Here is a 14,778-nt window from a genome sequence, read left to right on the forward strand (position 1 = left end):
TATTTTCTGTCTCGACAGCAAAACATGTACGGCATGCACTAGGTAAAAGTTGTAAAAAAATAAAATTGCCCGTATGGTAGTGTGATTGGTGCTACCCTAGCAGTTCGTGGTAAATCGCTTGCGCCTTCATTGGCCATTCATTTTGTTTTCAAGTGTTTTTGTCCTTTGTTTCAAGCTTGACATATGCTGTCAGGCGATTAGAAATAATAATACAATTGATAACAGGATTTGTAGTTATTTTATCTAATTAATCACATTTCAATGTCATGTCAGATAAAGGTCCCCATATAACGATTTGAATTCTAAGACGTTACAAAATTGTAATTTGCATTTAACGAGTTGTATACACCAAGAAGAGAACATTTGAAATCCGAATTTTGTTGCTGTTGTTGTTGAAGTGTGCTTGATTAGTAATGTAATTCAAAAGAAAAAAAAAAAAAGATTGAAAATATAGATATAGCTGATTCAAAACAGCAAAACATTTGCTTCACTTTTTTTCGAATGTAGAAATTTAATGAGGGCTACAAATCTCTATATTGTAATAAAAGAGCTTTTTTTTTTTATGATGGTGAATTGTAAACTGTTACTGGGAATCCTCTTTTTGTCTTGCACTTATCCACTCAGGGAAATTTTCAGCTGCTCATACATCATCTGGTCCTGCAAAGAAATACATGTGTTGAGTCACTGCATGTTGCATGATATTTTTTAGGTAAAGGTGGATCAAAATAATAATACCTCATCAGATGGCATTTACTAGTTTGTAATGGTCTTTTTTGTTGTTGCTAATTTCATTTACGTGAAGTCAGCCAAACAAGGATTAATCATAGCGTTGATTCAAGTGGATGGATGACATGGTTGTCAATTCCACTTTTGATCATTTACCTTTTTTGACACTGATGGTTTAACCTTTCTTAAGGCATCTTCCACATTCTTTTTGCTCACTCTGATATCAGCAACAGGTTCAAAGGAGAATGTATGGCCTGTGTAAAAAAACATTTTTTTAACACTTATTTTCCTGTTCCCTCTTTTCCCCCTTACAAACACTACAAATACAGTATAATATGGGCTGCAGGTATACAATATTTTGGGATTTAGTCTAACCATTAATCAGAATCAATGCAAATGTACCTAAATTATATAAAGCTTGAAGGAGCTTGTTTGACAAATTACATTTTACAATAGAATTGAAGTTACCAGACGATTGAATGGGCTGGGACTTCAGGTAGGCCTTCAGAGCATTAACTGATGCTTCCCTCACTAATGCAGTCAGGTCAGCACCTCTGTGGCAAATTGATAGATTCAATTAGGATTTTAAAAAAAACAAACAAACCAACAGGTAGACACTGAATAAGCATGTAATCAGAGTGCTCTAACAGTACTACTGAATACCCGTATTCTAAACAGAGGCTTAATAATACATTTGTTGCTACAACATCCGCCAGTCGCTTGGGGACCTGTGTGTGTGTGTGTGTGTGTATCAAAAAAAAAAAAAAAAAAGAGACTGCAGACATTTCTAGTTGAGACTTACGTGAAGCAGTCACAGCGTTCATCATAAGCAATCTCTTCCAGACTAACATCTTGGTCCAGCTGAGGTTTGGTTCCATTCTACAGGATAGATAAAAAGATGAAGAAGAAAAAAATACAATTGGATGATTATATCATTTGTATAATGTGTATATGTGCATGACCCTTATTTGTGAGTGAAACAATTTGTCCTATCAGCTTTAACAGACAGCTGTTAAGTCACAGTTTTTCAAAATAACAAAAACTGTGAACAATATATATAGTTTGCTTGACGGATTTCTGAATCCTTGCCTTTTAATGAATGCAGCCCTCAAACAAAACATTGACACAGCCCTGGTCAATGTAATGTAAAGCAAAGTATAAAAGTCATATGCTTTACCTTTGTAATGGTAAGCAGAATTGCATGTCGGTCAGCTGGGGGTGGCAAACCCACATACAATGTTCTATCTAGACGACCCGGTCTCAGTATGGCAGGATCAATGATATCTGAAAGAAAGGAACAATTATTTAGTCTTATGAAGTAAAACAATAATAACGCTTGCTATTCAACCACAGAAGCGAGGAGTAACACCCCCGTTGCTCGTAACTGTGAGGCTTCGCCATGATTAGTACAGCACACTTGATCAACTTTCTTTGTTTGGCTTGGCGGTGGGCGGTGGGAGTCTCACTCGCTTCCGAGAAACGTGTATTTAGCCAAAGCGAATAGGTGACGACGTCATTATGCTGGTGGACACGCACTGCTGCATTCAAGCGCACCATGGAAAATCCCAAACCCTCCCATTCTCCCAGGTCAGATTGGCACCAAGTATGGGTGGAAACATTCTGCGTTTGGACAAATAAGTACCACTGGGTTGGTGCATGGTGAGGCTGTTTTGGGCTGGCCATACATGAATGTAATAAAAGATTAATATGGGTTTTCCAAAAGCCGGATGATTACCTGGTCTGTTGGTCGCAGCCATAATAAAGACTTGTCGCCGACTTTCCAAGCCATCCATTTCTGTTAGCAACTGGTTTACCACGCGAACGCTGGCTCCTGACTGGATAGAAACAACAGGAGTTTCAAAGCGGACCGCAAAAAGATGTGGGCATTCATTTTACGATGCAACTTCCATTCTAGGAATAATTGGAAACCAGTCGGGTAGTATTTGCTAACCTTCTTAGAAGAAACGCTAGAGAATGGATGGATGGATGGACGGACGGATGGATTTGGGCATTCCACCACCGTGTGCACAATTATTAGCAAAGTTGTCGTTTTGAGGATTCATTTGGGGTCGGACCAACTCCAGTGCTCTCGGTCAACCGAAACGTTCAAAACCCCAAACTTCAATATTTCAGAGAGTAAAAGTGAGATTCTGGCTTTCTTGGGAAAATGTCTTTGTGTGCACACTTATTAGGCAACTATTAGTGTGCGCAAATTAACATGACATTTTTTTTTTTTTTTTTAAATCGGTGATCAATATAGCCAGCCTTTGTTTCAACAATGAAATGCTTGATGGTTGCGTGATCACGCCCCGATATCTCTCTCAGTCATTTCAAGAGTGCTGAAAGAAAGAAAGACTTTGCTCGTTTGCAAGCTATTAATCAGAATGGCATGTTGAAGCCAGATACTATTGTTATGGAAAACAAAAGGACTTGACGGGCAAGCCGTTGGTGTGCAAATACCTAGCACACGTGTCCTTACCTCGTGGCCTGAACGTCGAGGACATAAAGCATCAATTTCATCAAAGAAGATGACGCAAGGAGCAGAATTACGGCCTCTTTGAAAGACTTGTCTCACCGCTCGCTCACTTTCACCAACATACTGAAGAAAAAGAAAGGACACGCACGGGCAGCGACAGTTCAGTATTTGTCTGATGGCGTGCTACAAAAAGGCCTGGTCGTTCCGTAATCGCACGTGTACACATTACACATTATGATTGGCGTCATGTCAGAAAAATTGGGCAAAATGACGGATTTTCACAGAGTAAAAACACTTTGGCAAATGTCCTATACGTATCAACGTGCAGTCAAGAAGCTAGTCTGGAGTACTGCGCCGCGACACCCATCTATCTAGCCGCGTGCTCTGTGACTCACTCACCATGTTGAGAAGCTCTGGACCTTTGACAGAGATGAAGTTGAGACCCGACTCGTTGGCCACCGCCTGGAACCACGCATTCAAAAAACAGGCAATGAGCAAAACAGGGTTTTGCCAAATAGGAGTTGCACTCGTTATGAATTCAGAACAAAACTAGGTGACAAGAAAGTACGGTTTATTGGGGGCCGGTTTATTTCAATCAAACGGGGGTGGGGGTTATTTCAATCAGGCTGACTACGAGAACAATAGTTCTAAGCCAATTGATAATACAGACCCGTGTAGCACAATATTGACGTGTTAGTCGTGTTTGCGTCTTGGAAAACCTTAATAGTGACATGTTAGTTAGTGTTTGTGTCTCGGAGAACCTTAGCGAGAAGGGTTTTTCCACAGCCCGGGGGACCAGCCAGCAGCAGTCCTGATGGCGCACTCAGCCCGAGAGCCTTGAACTGCTCAGGGGAGCGCACTGGAGCCTGCGTGCATGACACATGGTAAGTCGGCTGTTAGATTCCACCATTTACATACCTATATACTACACTATACCAGATACTAGGTACATATCTATACATGCAGGTCAAAGCGCTTTACCAAGATGGCCATTGTAAGCTCTTCTCTTATTTCATGAAGCGCTCCCACATCGTCCCAGGTGACATCAGGCACGGTGGCAAAGCCCTCCCTCTTGGCCGAAGGCTGCACGTGGGAAAGAGCCGCCTCAAAGTCGGACATGATCATCGAGAGGCCGCTCAGCTCGTTCTCTGCTAGGGTGTTGGCGTTCTTGAGCAGTCGCAGCAGGTGCCGCAGCTCCCCCTGAGAGAAAGCGAGTCCCGGATGGAGCTTGACCATATCCGTCCGGTCGGGGTAGGTAGGTAGGTCCTTACCGGCAGATGCTCGTCGTCAGCCGCTGCTGCGTTCTTAGGAGGCTTTTGCTCGCCGCTGTCGTTTGTCGCCGCTTGCGCAGCAGGCGGCCAACCGTGGTCCGGGACCTCGCTTATGATTTCCTCTGGCCTTTTGACCGCCAAGAGAACCCTGTTGACCGCATTCATGGCCGCTTCGTGGCAAAGCGCCGTGAGATCCGCACCCACGTATCCCGGGGTGAGGCGAGCCAGCTTGCCAAAGTCAAAACCTTCTGGAATCTTCAGCTTCCGACACAAAGTCTTCAAAATCCTGACAAAAACACCACATTTGCTTGGCTATATGTGAGAACGCGAAACAACAAGTTAAGTTACTACTCCAAGATGGAACTTCCTGACAACTTTTACACTTGATCGCTCGCTCTTCACCGACCTGAGTCGAGATTGTTGGTCCGGGATACCGAGGCATATCTCTCTGTCAAAGCGTCCGGCCCGACGCAGGGCAGGGTCCAGGGAGTCGGGCCTATTGGTAGCGCCGATGACCAGCACTTGCGTTGCAAATGACATGCTGTTCAAGTCTGCCAGGAGGTGGGGGGAACAAAATCTCACTTTCAGCTTGAAATTCAACCAAATAAGGCTCTCTGACGAGTGCATTTATTGCACCATTCATAAAAACAAAATGATTGGTGAATTGAATTGACTACATAGAGAGGAGCGTTATTCAGGTCCGCTGCATACTATATCGCCATTGTTTTTGCAGAAATGCTTCTTCTTCAGGCCAATTTTGTCCACGTACGTGCGTGCCCGCATGTTTGTTTGCATGTAGCTACCTACCATCCATGCAGGTGAGGAGCTGGGCTACAATCCTCCTTTCCATGTCTTTGGAGGCCATTTCTCTCTTTGGTGTGATAGCATCGATCTCATCAATAAACAGGATACACGGAGCTGAGCTCTGCAACAGAAAGACTCTTCAAACCGCAATTAAGACATGGACGTGGATTTGTTTGTTGAATCAAGTAGTCCAACCACAGCGAGGTCAAAGAGCTCCCTGAGCTTCTGCTCCGACTCTCCTGATACTCCAGACACGAGTTCCGGAGCGGACACTTTGAGCAAGGGCACGTCCAGTTCCTGACATGGAATGGACACACACGTACAGTCAGCCATCCCGAACTTCACAATATGATGCGTGTGCTGAAAAGGATCGCATTGATCCCCCGTCCCGTGATGGATGCCAGCAACATCTTGGAATGTGGTGGATCTCAACTCACCCCTGCCACAGCTTGTGCCAGCAGAGTCTTGCCACAGCCGGGAGGTCCATGGAGGAGAAAGCCCCTCGGAGGAGCCATTCCCAGGTGCTGGTATATCTCGGGGTGCCGCATGTGGATGAGCAGTTTACACACGTCCTGAAGAAAATAGGGGCATGGAGCCAAAAGAAAGAAGGCCTCATACGGATTGACGTCAAAACACAAAGCGGAAAAAACAGGCAGGACTGGAGGAAAAAATGACGACAAATATGTTTGGAGTTACTGTACAGAATACGTACGTAGTATATTGTGTTAGCAGTACTGATGAAAAGTGTTACCTACCTTCAATGTCTCTTCGTTACCACCAACATCTTCAAACTTAAGAGTGGGATACTGCAACTTTGTCCATCTGGATTTTTCCGAGGGTGTTCCTGCATTTTCAATAAGATTGCAATTGTTTGCATCGGGATGCATCTTGACAACTCTGTTGACAGCTGCTCATTTCATGTCTGGTGAGCATAGCAGCGGTGAGGGCAATTAGACAGACCCTGGTGAAAAGGCACTTGAGCTGCACAGAGGCTGCCTGCCTGCCTGCCAAGAGCTGTCCATGGAAACTTTGGTGCCAATTGATAGCCAATGGGGAAATGGGGGGGGGATCCTTCTTTGTTCACGTGGCCAACTCGGGATTCAAATCTAGCTAGCCCCGGCCGGCGTTGTCAAATCGGAACGCTTGTACTTGAGTAGGAGTTTCTGACCTTTCTTGCTGGAAGTCAGGCTCGTTGCATTTTCTTCAGGGCTCTTTTTCCTTTTTGCTGACCTTTTGGAGGACTCCAATGTTGAAACTTCTTTCTGTTGATCAAAAAAAATACAAAATAAAATAAAATAGAAACGTTTCCAAGTCGGGCAGATAATTTTGCTTTTGAGGCTTTCAACCACTCCAATGGCGTCGGACCTATCCATAGATGGCTAGTTTTTCAATTCTCCTAGAGGGCATCCAACCTCTAGATTAGCATTTGATGCTCAAATCAGAGATTCATCAAAGAAGATGGTGCAAGTCAATCTGAGCAAATGTGTCGCTCGCTTGTGTGCGTTTCAGTTCACACTTACTGCGTCACTCGGCTGATCTTGGCTCAGGTCGATGAAGATGTTGTTCTTTGCAGACCTTTTGCCTCGATCGATGAACCAGCCGCCTGTGGACACTTTACTGGCATCAGGCATCTCGCTCGAATCGGCGTTCCGGTATAGAGACGCAAGAGAGCTGTTCATGTGACTGCTGTTCTGCAGGAGGTGAGAAAGATGACAAAGAGTCACTCATGAACGCCAAGGAGTTTGTGGGAGACGTTAAACAATACCACCTAGCTTCATTTTCAACTCATTGTCACTTTCTCTGAATATCCATGTTGCAGAACAACAGTGCGTACTATACACTATATTCCAAGCAAGTACGGATTTTTTTCCATACCTACTACATTTGAGAGCGTCCACCTGTGGCTTTCACATAAACCCGAGTTTATTTCTAGAAACATTTTTGCTTTTAATTCTACCTTTATCCGTCCCGCCAAAGGGTGTTGTATACATCATCGGTCTGATTTATGAGGCTTCCCTAGCCCAAAGTATGCAGCTCCTGCTATCTAAAGCAACAATAGCCACTTTGCAATGACAAATAATATTGCCAAGCGTGACTTGTGGCAGGGAACGAGTCACTTACAGGATGATCCAGTCCATCTTCTGAATTGCCGCTGTCGTCGTCACTATGAAGCCCAAACGCCATGATGTCAGCGCACCGTGTCAACCGCAATGATGCAGCTAAATGTGCACTAATTACCTGGATTCATCGTGGACGTGCTTAGTTCGCTTTGTCAGCTGGGCATTTTCCGCTTCATCCAGCCCAGACTCCCATTTGATTGCTTGGTATACTGGGAGCAAAGATGTAGACATTTAAATGTCAACTCTCGTTTTCATTTGGGAAAGTTGCCATTCTTATCCTACCTACCTTTCTCAACTTGAATTCTGAATGCCGTCTTGTTTCTTCTACCATACTCCATTCTACAAATAATCCATTTTTCAAAGGAGCATGAAAACAATAAAACGGCAAACTTCATTCAAAGAAAAAATGAAGTCTTTGGATTGAATCCTCTTCACAATGCCTAAATATTGCTGTTGAATTTAAGGATTGCGCAATGTGCACAGATCAAATTTGACCATTTTGACATGATGTATTGTGACTTTGACTGCGCCCAAAAGAAGTACAAAAGTGAAGTCAAACCCTTGTTTTTCCAAACACAAATTTGGGTGTGACATCTAAAGATACATTTGACCCAAAAAATAGCGTATAAGCTTTAACTTCTTAAAATGTACAGCGTACACACACACACACACACACATAGTGCATCCCTACTGATAACCTTACCTGTATTGTTTTTGAAGTTCTAGTGCAGCGGAGCACAGGTCTACACCATTAGTGCAGGAAGCCAAATACTGAAAAAGAATTGAAATTGCCGGTTTTTGACAAATTCAAACACCATCCTATTGGAACGTCCAACACGGACGAGAGGGCATGGGTGGACTGACTGTAAGTCACAACTTCCATACTTGAAAAAATACAGTCCAAACAGGCAACGGGAAGAGACGACGTACATACCTGTTCCAATCGCTGTCTGAGCCGAACATCCAGGCAGCCAGCACCTCGGTTCTTCATGCTCTCTGATTTGGAGACATTTCAATGAGAAGAAGAAAATTGAAAGTTTCTCCTGTTTGGTTTGACACATGACTGAGAGACGTTGTTTTTTTTTGTACGTATGTTACGCAACTGTTTAAATTATTTTTTTTAAAGAAAAGGTCACTTTTTTAATTTATTTTTTATTTACTTGCATCCAAAGAGTAATTAAGTCAACATCATCATTATGCGCAATTTATAGCGACCTTTAACTTTCAATAAACCGTACCAGCACAAGCAAACCTGATATGAAGCACGTGTTCCCCACATGTAGGGACGAGACGTGAAAATTAAAATGCTTTCCAGCAAGTTGTCCCTCTAAAGACAAAACTGTGTATATTTGGCCAAGTTTCTAAGAATTGGGGACGTTACTCTGTATGTAGTCTGGTCAATGTCACATGTACATATCGTATGAAAAGCTTAGCTACCTTGCGCTGCAGTGACGGCTCCACTTTTGGACTTGGTCACAACGACGAAATCTGTGACTTTGGATGATGAGCTCTCGGCCCTCGCTGCTTTTGTGTGCTTGGCTGAATTGATGTGTGCCTGCAGGTCGTTGGCACCTTTATTTGCCACGGACACAAAAGTGCCTGTCTTACATATCAAGCACTCTGCTTCATGAGGATCACGACCCTGGCGAAAGCACGGAAATTTTTTATTCAACTCCACCGTGAAGGTGCATTTTCGTTTCGGCATTGCTTGTAAAAACACTCGGACGAGGAAGAGCTATGCCCCCTCCCCTCCCCTCCCCTTTTTTTTTAGAAGAGTGCAAAACAGACCTGTGAGACGTGTTCGCAGAAATATTACCTCAGGAAATTAAAACCAAAACAAACCAAAAAAAAGCGGGAACGAGTCCCGAATCTACAGATTCCTAGCGCTAGCTGTGTCCAAATTGGCAGGCTCTACAGAGAATGGACGGATGAAATAGCTCCAAACAAATGGTAAGGCGGCGTCCTTCAACGCACGGTACGCGACGACCTAGCGTCACTTCCGGCGCGACAAGACCGCACGCAGGCGTCCTCATTTACGCAGCCTTCGACAACCAGCCCTGAAAAGAAACGAACGAATGAAAAAGACTTAAGTGTTACCCTCCCCATGCAACGAATCTGAACAAATACATATATATGTATATATTTCCAAGATACCGCTGGCTAGAAATGTCGATACATTAACCGGAAACCCGATTTATTTGTGTAACTATTGGTCAATCGACAAATTCCAAAGCACACAAGACCTTGTAATTGAGTACTTTTTTTCTTCATTTCTACGTTTGGCACCTACTGGCAGTTGTGTTTATGTGTTCTGTGTTCCTAAATAAATACTATTTTAAAACGTAATATGAGAAACAAACTCGTCGCCATGGAAACGAAGGCCAGTTTGAAGGCGGCGGCATTCGTGTGTCACGCGACGTGCCATCTGGTCGCCCCGAAAACGAGCGGCCTTCGGAGAATACAGCCTGTGAATTCGGACACACAAAGGCTGTGTCCAAATTCACCAGTTGCGTGACTCCGAAGGTATTCTTTCGAATTGGTTTGGCAGTTGACTAACCAGTAAGCAGGCGCATTACCGCCATCTACTGTACTCGGGTATACTTGCCATCCAATTTGATGGCAGCGGGAAGATCCACGTTCAAACGAGTCAAGTGCAAGGAATACTATATCCAGCAGCTGGTGAGATGCAGATATAAATTTACGAATCACTGCTTTTCTGTACCCTACACACATACCAGCCATAAATAATCCAAGTGAAATTCTTTGTACCGATCCTGTGCTTTCAAGCTACATTATAAAATGCTTACCTAGTGCTTCTAAGGCAGCGCGGTGACGTCACACTGGTTCGCACGTCTGCCTCACAGTTTGGAGGCTGTGGGTTCGATTCCATCCCTGTGTGGAGTTTGCACGTTCCCCCTGTGCCTGCGTGGCTTTTCTCCGGCTCTTGTTTCTTACTTCTGCCACAAATAATAACTGGATAAGATGATTGAAATATTGTTGTCGGTCAATCGGATTCGAAGAGGACCATTGATTCCAATGTATTTGTATTCGATAATTGTACATGCTTTGTATGCGTGTTATTGTTCAAAGTGGAAGCCATACATTTTGGAGCGTGGGTCGGGAAGACAAGGACGCCGCCAAATAGTATTGGATCGCGGCCTGCCGACGGCTGTTCCTTGCCTTCCTTCCATTCACCTTCATTTACACACTAAATAAAACCATGGAGGCTTGAGCTGTCGGGGACTAGTTTGAATTTCGTCATCGCTGTGCTTTGACACGGAGACGGCGCCTCGGAGCGAAGAACGTCTTTCGGTGGGATTGATCCATTTTGGACTGGATAACTCCAAGACAGTCGAAATGAAGCGGGTAGCTGTGGTTACCAGGCACAATGGCCTGGTAGCTCCGCTTGGTAACAACAACTCTGGAGCTACAAGCATCATTTCGCTAGCCCAAAGGAGAGCCGTTCATATCGTCGCCCCTTCGAGCGACCGATGTAGCAGCGAAGGCAAGGAGTGTTTATTAAATACGACGAACAGGAGCGCCGCCGTCAAATCTGAGCTGGTTTGCAAGTGGACGGGCCGAATTTCCTCCAGACAGAGGTTTGAGCGGACGGCTCCGTTTGTCTGCAACCAAACTTTTAGCTCCATGCACGACCTGGTAGACCACGTCACCGCCGAGCACGTCGCATCAGGGCTCGACACCCTCAGTCACGTCTGCATGTGGAACGAATGTGTACGCGAGGGCAAGGCGTTTAAAGCCAAATATAAACTTATCAACCATATCCGTGTGCACACCGGGGAGAAGCCCTTCTTGTGCGCCTTCCCCAACTGCGGCAAGATGTTTGCACGATCCGAGAACCTCAAGATCCACACTCGCACGCACACTGGTAGGATGAACGATTCTCTTTTGGTAACGTTGTATCAATGACAGACAGCCATGATTAGAATAGAAAAAGAGAAGGAAAAGGGGAAAAAAAAAACATCCCCAATGGATATAGGATCTCCATCATTTTCAAAATGGCAAGGTTCACTAATGAGTCCCATCCGCCCTTTGCACTTGCTGTACGTTCTGAGAGAGACCAAATATGCCATTCACTCGTTCGTTCGTTCGTTCGTTCATCCATCCATCCATCCATCCATCCATTCATTCATTCACTGTGTCTGTCGCACTCATCGAGTGATGTGGAGCTCTGTGTTGAAAAGTCTTGAAAATGTCACATTTGAGTCGTTTTGCTTAAACCAACCCTAGCAAAGCATTGTAACTGTCCTCGGAAAACTTCTCGCTTTCAATTTCGAAGCGGTGCGGTGCTTTGATTTAAATGTCTTTGTTAAATAGCTGCTATCGGCGTTCATTACACTCAGCAAAGAGTTGAAGTGCGGCGGGCCATATTCTATTTCAAAAATGTCTCGCGAGCCCATTAAAAATGGACGGCAATTGGCCCGCGGCCCGTAGTCATGTATCGAGCCATGTATGTGGCGTACTGGTCCAGATTACAGATTCCTCAACAATGGTAAGGCGATTCTACAACTGACATCTATTTGGAATCAAACATATTCACATGGAAGCTTCTAAATAACAACACATTGCATCTAGTTTCAATCCTGTTCATGCTGGAGCAGTTGACATGGGGCCAAAGGCAGAATACACCCTGAACTGAAGTAACTACAGTTTCTGTTATTGGGACAGTGGAAATACTAAAGGTATTGAATTGGAAATAAATGTAAATAATGCACGCGTACACGGTTCTCCGTGGCTACGTCAGTGGGGTCGGGGGATGGTTTCAAATCGGCTGGCTACATGTGCGCTTGTAGAGGCTATATCTGGCCAATGAAATCATCAGGTATTAAACTGATGCTAGTCTTAGCGCGCTTTGATTCAGGCCCCACCCAGCCTTCCCGTGTGAGGGAGGGTAAGCGGTCGACAAATGATTGAACGAATGAATGGATAAAGTCATCTGTCTGCGCTCATTGAAGATACATACGTATGATTGTGGCTTTTGTTTGCGTTCCAGGTGAGAAACCATTCCAGTGCGAGTTTTGCGAACGACGCTTTGCCAACAGCAGTGACCGCAAGAAGCACTCCCAAGTTCACAGTTCTTCAAAACCGTACGACTGTAAAGCTTTGGGCTGTACCAAGTCCTATACGCATCCGAGCTCGTTACGCAAGCACATGAAAGTCCACATCAAATCGTCACCTACCTCTGAACCCTTTGACCTGTACGACTCCATCCGTCAACAGGCGCCGCCTCAGCCTTTCCTTGAACCGCTTGACCTTAAAATGAACCATCTGTCACCAAACAATAAAAAGGCACGTTTTGACTTTGATAACACCACAGCCAACAAAGTAAGCCACAGGCTACAGGCAAGTTCATCTCAATTGGCAATGCCGTTGGACTTATCTCTTTCGGGACTGAAGAGTGACCTTGCCGTGCAGCAGCAGCAGACTCACAGGAGCCCAGCAAGGAGCCATCTGTCAGTCAACCCAGCCATACCTAAATTTCCAAACATGAAGGAGTGGTACGTGTGTACCAGAACTACAGCATCCACCTTTGCTCTCCCTCACCCAGAGGACATCAAATCGGAACCAAGCGATGAGGAGGATTACGTCACGTAAAATGGTGGCGTTGCGGCGAGGAATTGTGCCCTTTGTTTTAGGAAGCTGTGGTGCGTTGAGGTGCTTTGACATTAGCCCTTCCTGCGCCACAGCCATACGGCCTTGCTTGGCCCCAGCCAGATGTTCTGTTTTCCCGGGTGTTTCATCTGGGGCCGAGCAGGGCCGTGCTGTCGCTGTCATCTGACAGCGATGCGAGCGACCCCGACCGACACGCCCGTTTACTGGTTTAAGATGAGCCGCCCGCTAGCTGTCGCCATCAAAATACAGTATATGCAATGACCATAGTACAGTATTTGGCAACAAAGCTGAACTATATTCACAATTTGGTATGTGCTCATTTTGATGGTAAAAAAAAAAACAAAAAAATGGTGAGCGGGCACACTAACACTGGCTCACCGGGTCTCATTCACTTGAATGCGAGGTGCAGGGCAGGGCAGGGCAGGTCACAGCGGAGCAGAGTAGAGTAGAGCAGAGGCTCGCTGTTCACAGGAGATGATGCTGGAGGGCTTCAGACCGGCGCCGAAGAGTGACCATCATGAGCCGTTGACGGAGAAGCGGCCACCGATGAGTTGAGCTCCCTGTTCAGAATGGATGAGTACTAAAGGCCAAGTTGCACAATTGAGGTCATCCTGCCACGCACCTGTTGAAATGGAACCGCAAAGGAGGCTGTGTGGAGTGCTGGGCTGGGCTGGGCTGGGCTGGGCTGGGCTGGGCTGGGCGAGTGCTCGGGGCTCACTACTGAATTCCTCAAGATGCCACACGCTAGACTTTTTTCCCATCAAAAATATGAACTACACTGCTATGCACATTTAAATTGTATGATAAAAATGCTCACCTGAGGTTATGTTTTGTATCATTATTGGTGTATGATGATGTCAACACTTTTTTTCTGGATTATTACGAATATTTGAATGGATGATTACAAGTGCAGGCTGGACCATACAGTTTGGTCCAAAAGTCTTTGCAGTCACTTTTTTTTTTTGCTTGACCTTTATACAACAATACAAATGGACTTGACTGAAAACTTTCCAAATGTTAGTGAAGACTTCGAGATTGAATTGAAGAGGTTTGGCAAAAACCAACTCTGCAACAGTCTCCTAATCCTAACAATTCCTTAGGCGTCAACAGCCCTCGTTGACTTACCGAGCACACGTGTGCCGACGATCGCCAACGTGAGTCAGCAATATCTTGGTACTTGAAATTGTCAGCGTTCCAGCTTCCGACCGTGCGTACGCAAGAATAATGAAGGATCAGCCTCTGGAAAAACATCATCAAATACATCCTTCAAGCCAACGTATAGCCACTATAGTCATTTCGACTAACACTACGAATCGTTTGAACATGATTGGTTTGCTAACGCGATGCTGCATGTCCTAAATAATTTGCCATCACTCACACCCTATTGCCTTTTAAGAGCGTGGATGCATGTGCTTACTGTATAAATCAGCGGTGCAGCCCTAGGCCTGATTCAAGCCAATGACCGTCCTGATCATTTGAATCAGACGTAGGGCTGCAACTAAAACAGACTGGCCAGGCAGTCGCCCTTGAGGACGGACGGGAGTCGCTGAGCCCTGGTAGAAGTCGAGCCCTGGTAGAAGTCAAGCTGCGGCTGACCGGAGGGCGAGTCAGTGAATTTCAAAATTGTACCTTTCACCTAGATCGCGGCAAAATCCTCAATAATTTAGAGTTGTCGGCTGGGAGCCGTGTATGCCAAACGGGTTTTGGCCTTGAACTGCATTTGATTTGTTTTCCTTTGAAGAGGTTCAAG

The 14,778-nt window shown here is 45.1% G+C and overlaps 2 protein-coding genes across 7 annotated transcripts; one reads left to right on the plus strand and one right to left on the minus strand.

The window, feature by feature from the left end:
* Positions 1 to 219: 219 nt before the first annotated feature.
* Positions 220 to 12,524, minus strand: nvl (nuclear VCP like). Of its 6 annotated transcripts, none has more exons than XM_088384089.1 (27): positions 12,379 to 12,524; positions 10,205 to 10,354; positions 9,214 to 9,454; positions 8,835 to 9,039; positions 8,332 to 8,393; positions 8,101 to 8,168; positions 7,684 to 7,736; positions 7,516 to 7,606; positions 7,399 to 7,441; positions 6,798 to 6,968; positions 6,446 to 6,539; positions 6,033 to 6,121; positions 5,715 to 5,849; positions 5,473 to 5,574; positions 5,281 to 5,398; positions 4,880 to 5,024; positions 4,474 to 4,759; positions 4,184 to 4,402; positions 3,964 to 4,068; positions 3,602 to 3,664; positions 3,206 to 3,325; positions 2,462 to 2,561; positions 1,904 to 2,010; positions 1,529 to 1,605; positions 1,195 to 1,280; positions 883 to 980; positions 220 to 657 (listed from the first exon to the last, which is right to left on the minus strand). In XM_088384089.1, the coding sequence occupies exons 5-27, from the start codon at positions 8,386 to 8,388 to the stop codon at positions 613 to 615; spliced, it is 2,472 nt and encodes an 823-aa protein (XP_088240215.1). In that variant the 5' UTR covers positions 8,389 to 8,393; positions 8,835 to 9,039; positions 9,214 to 9,454; positions 10,205 to 10,354; positions 12,379 to 12,524; the 3' UTR covers positions 220 to 612. The 6 variants fall into 6 exon arrangements, with proteins under 6 accessions (XP_088240215.1, XP_088240213.1, XP_088240216.1 ...); XM_088384087.1 differs by having other exon boundaries at positions 9,186 to 9,454; XM_088384090.1 differs by lacking the exon at positions 9,214 to 9,454.
* Positions 10,438 to 13,849, plus strand: zic2b (zic family member 2 (odd-paired homolog, Drosophila) b). The gene is made up of 2 exons (XM_088384100.1): positions 10,438 to 11,283; positions 12,409 to 13,849. Exons 1-2 carry the CDS (start codon positions 10,755 to 10,757, stop codon positions 13,008 to 13,010), a joined length of 1,131 nt encoding a protein of 376 aa, XP_088240226.1. The 5' UTR covers positions 10,438 to 10,754; the 3' UTR covers positions 13,011 to 13,849.
* Positions 13,850 to 14,778: the final 929 nt, after the last annotated feature.

The sequence above is a fragment of the Syngnathus floridae genome, chromosome 9 (genome assembly GCF_059516105.1).
Source record: "Syngnathus floridae isolate MCC-2025c chromosome 9, RoL_Sflo_1.0, whole genome shotgun sequence".
NCBI lineage: Eukaryota > Metazoa > Chordata > Actinopteri > Syngnathiformes > Syngnathidae > Syngnathus > Syngnathus floridae.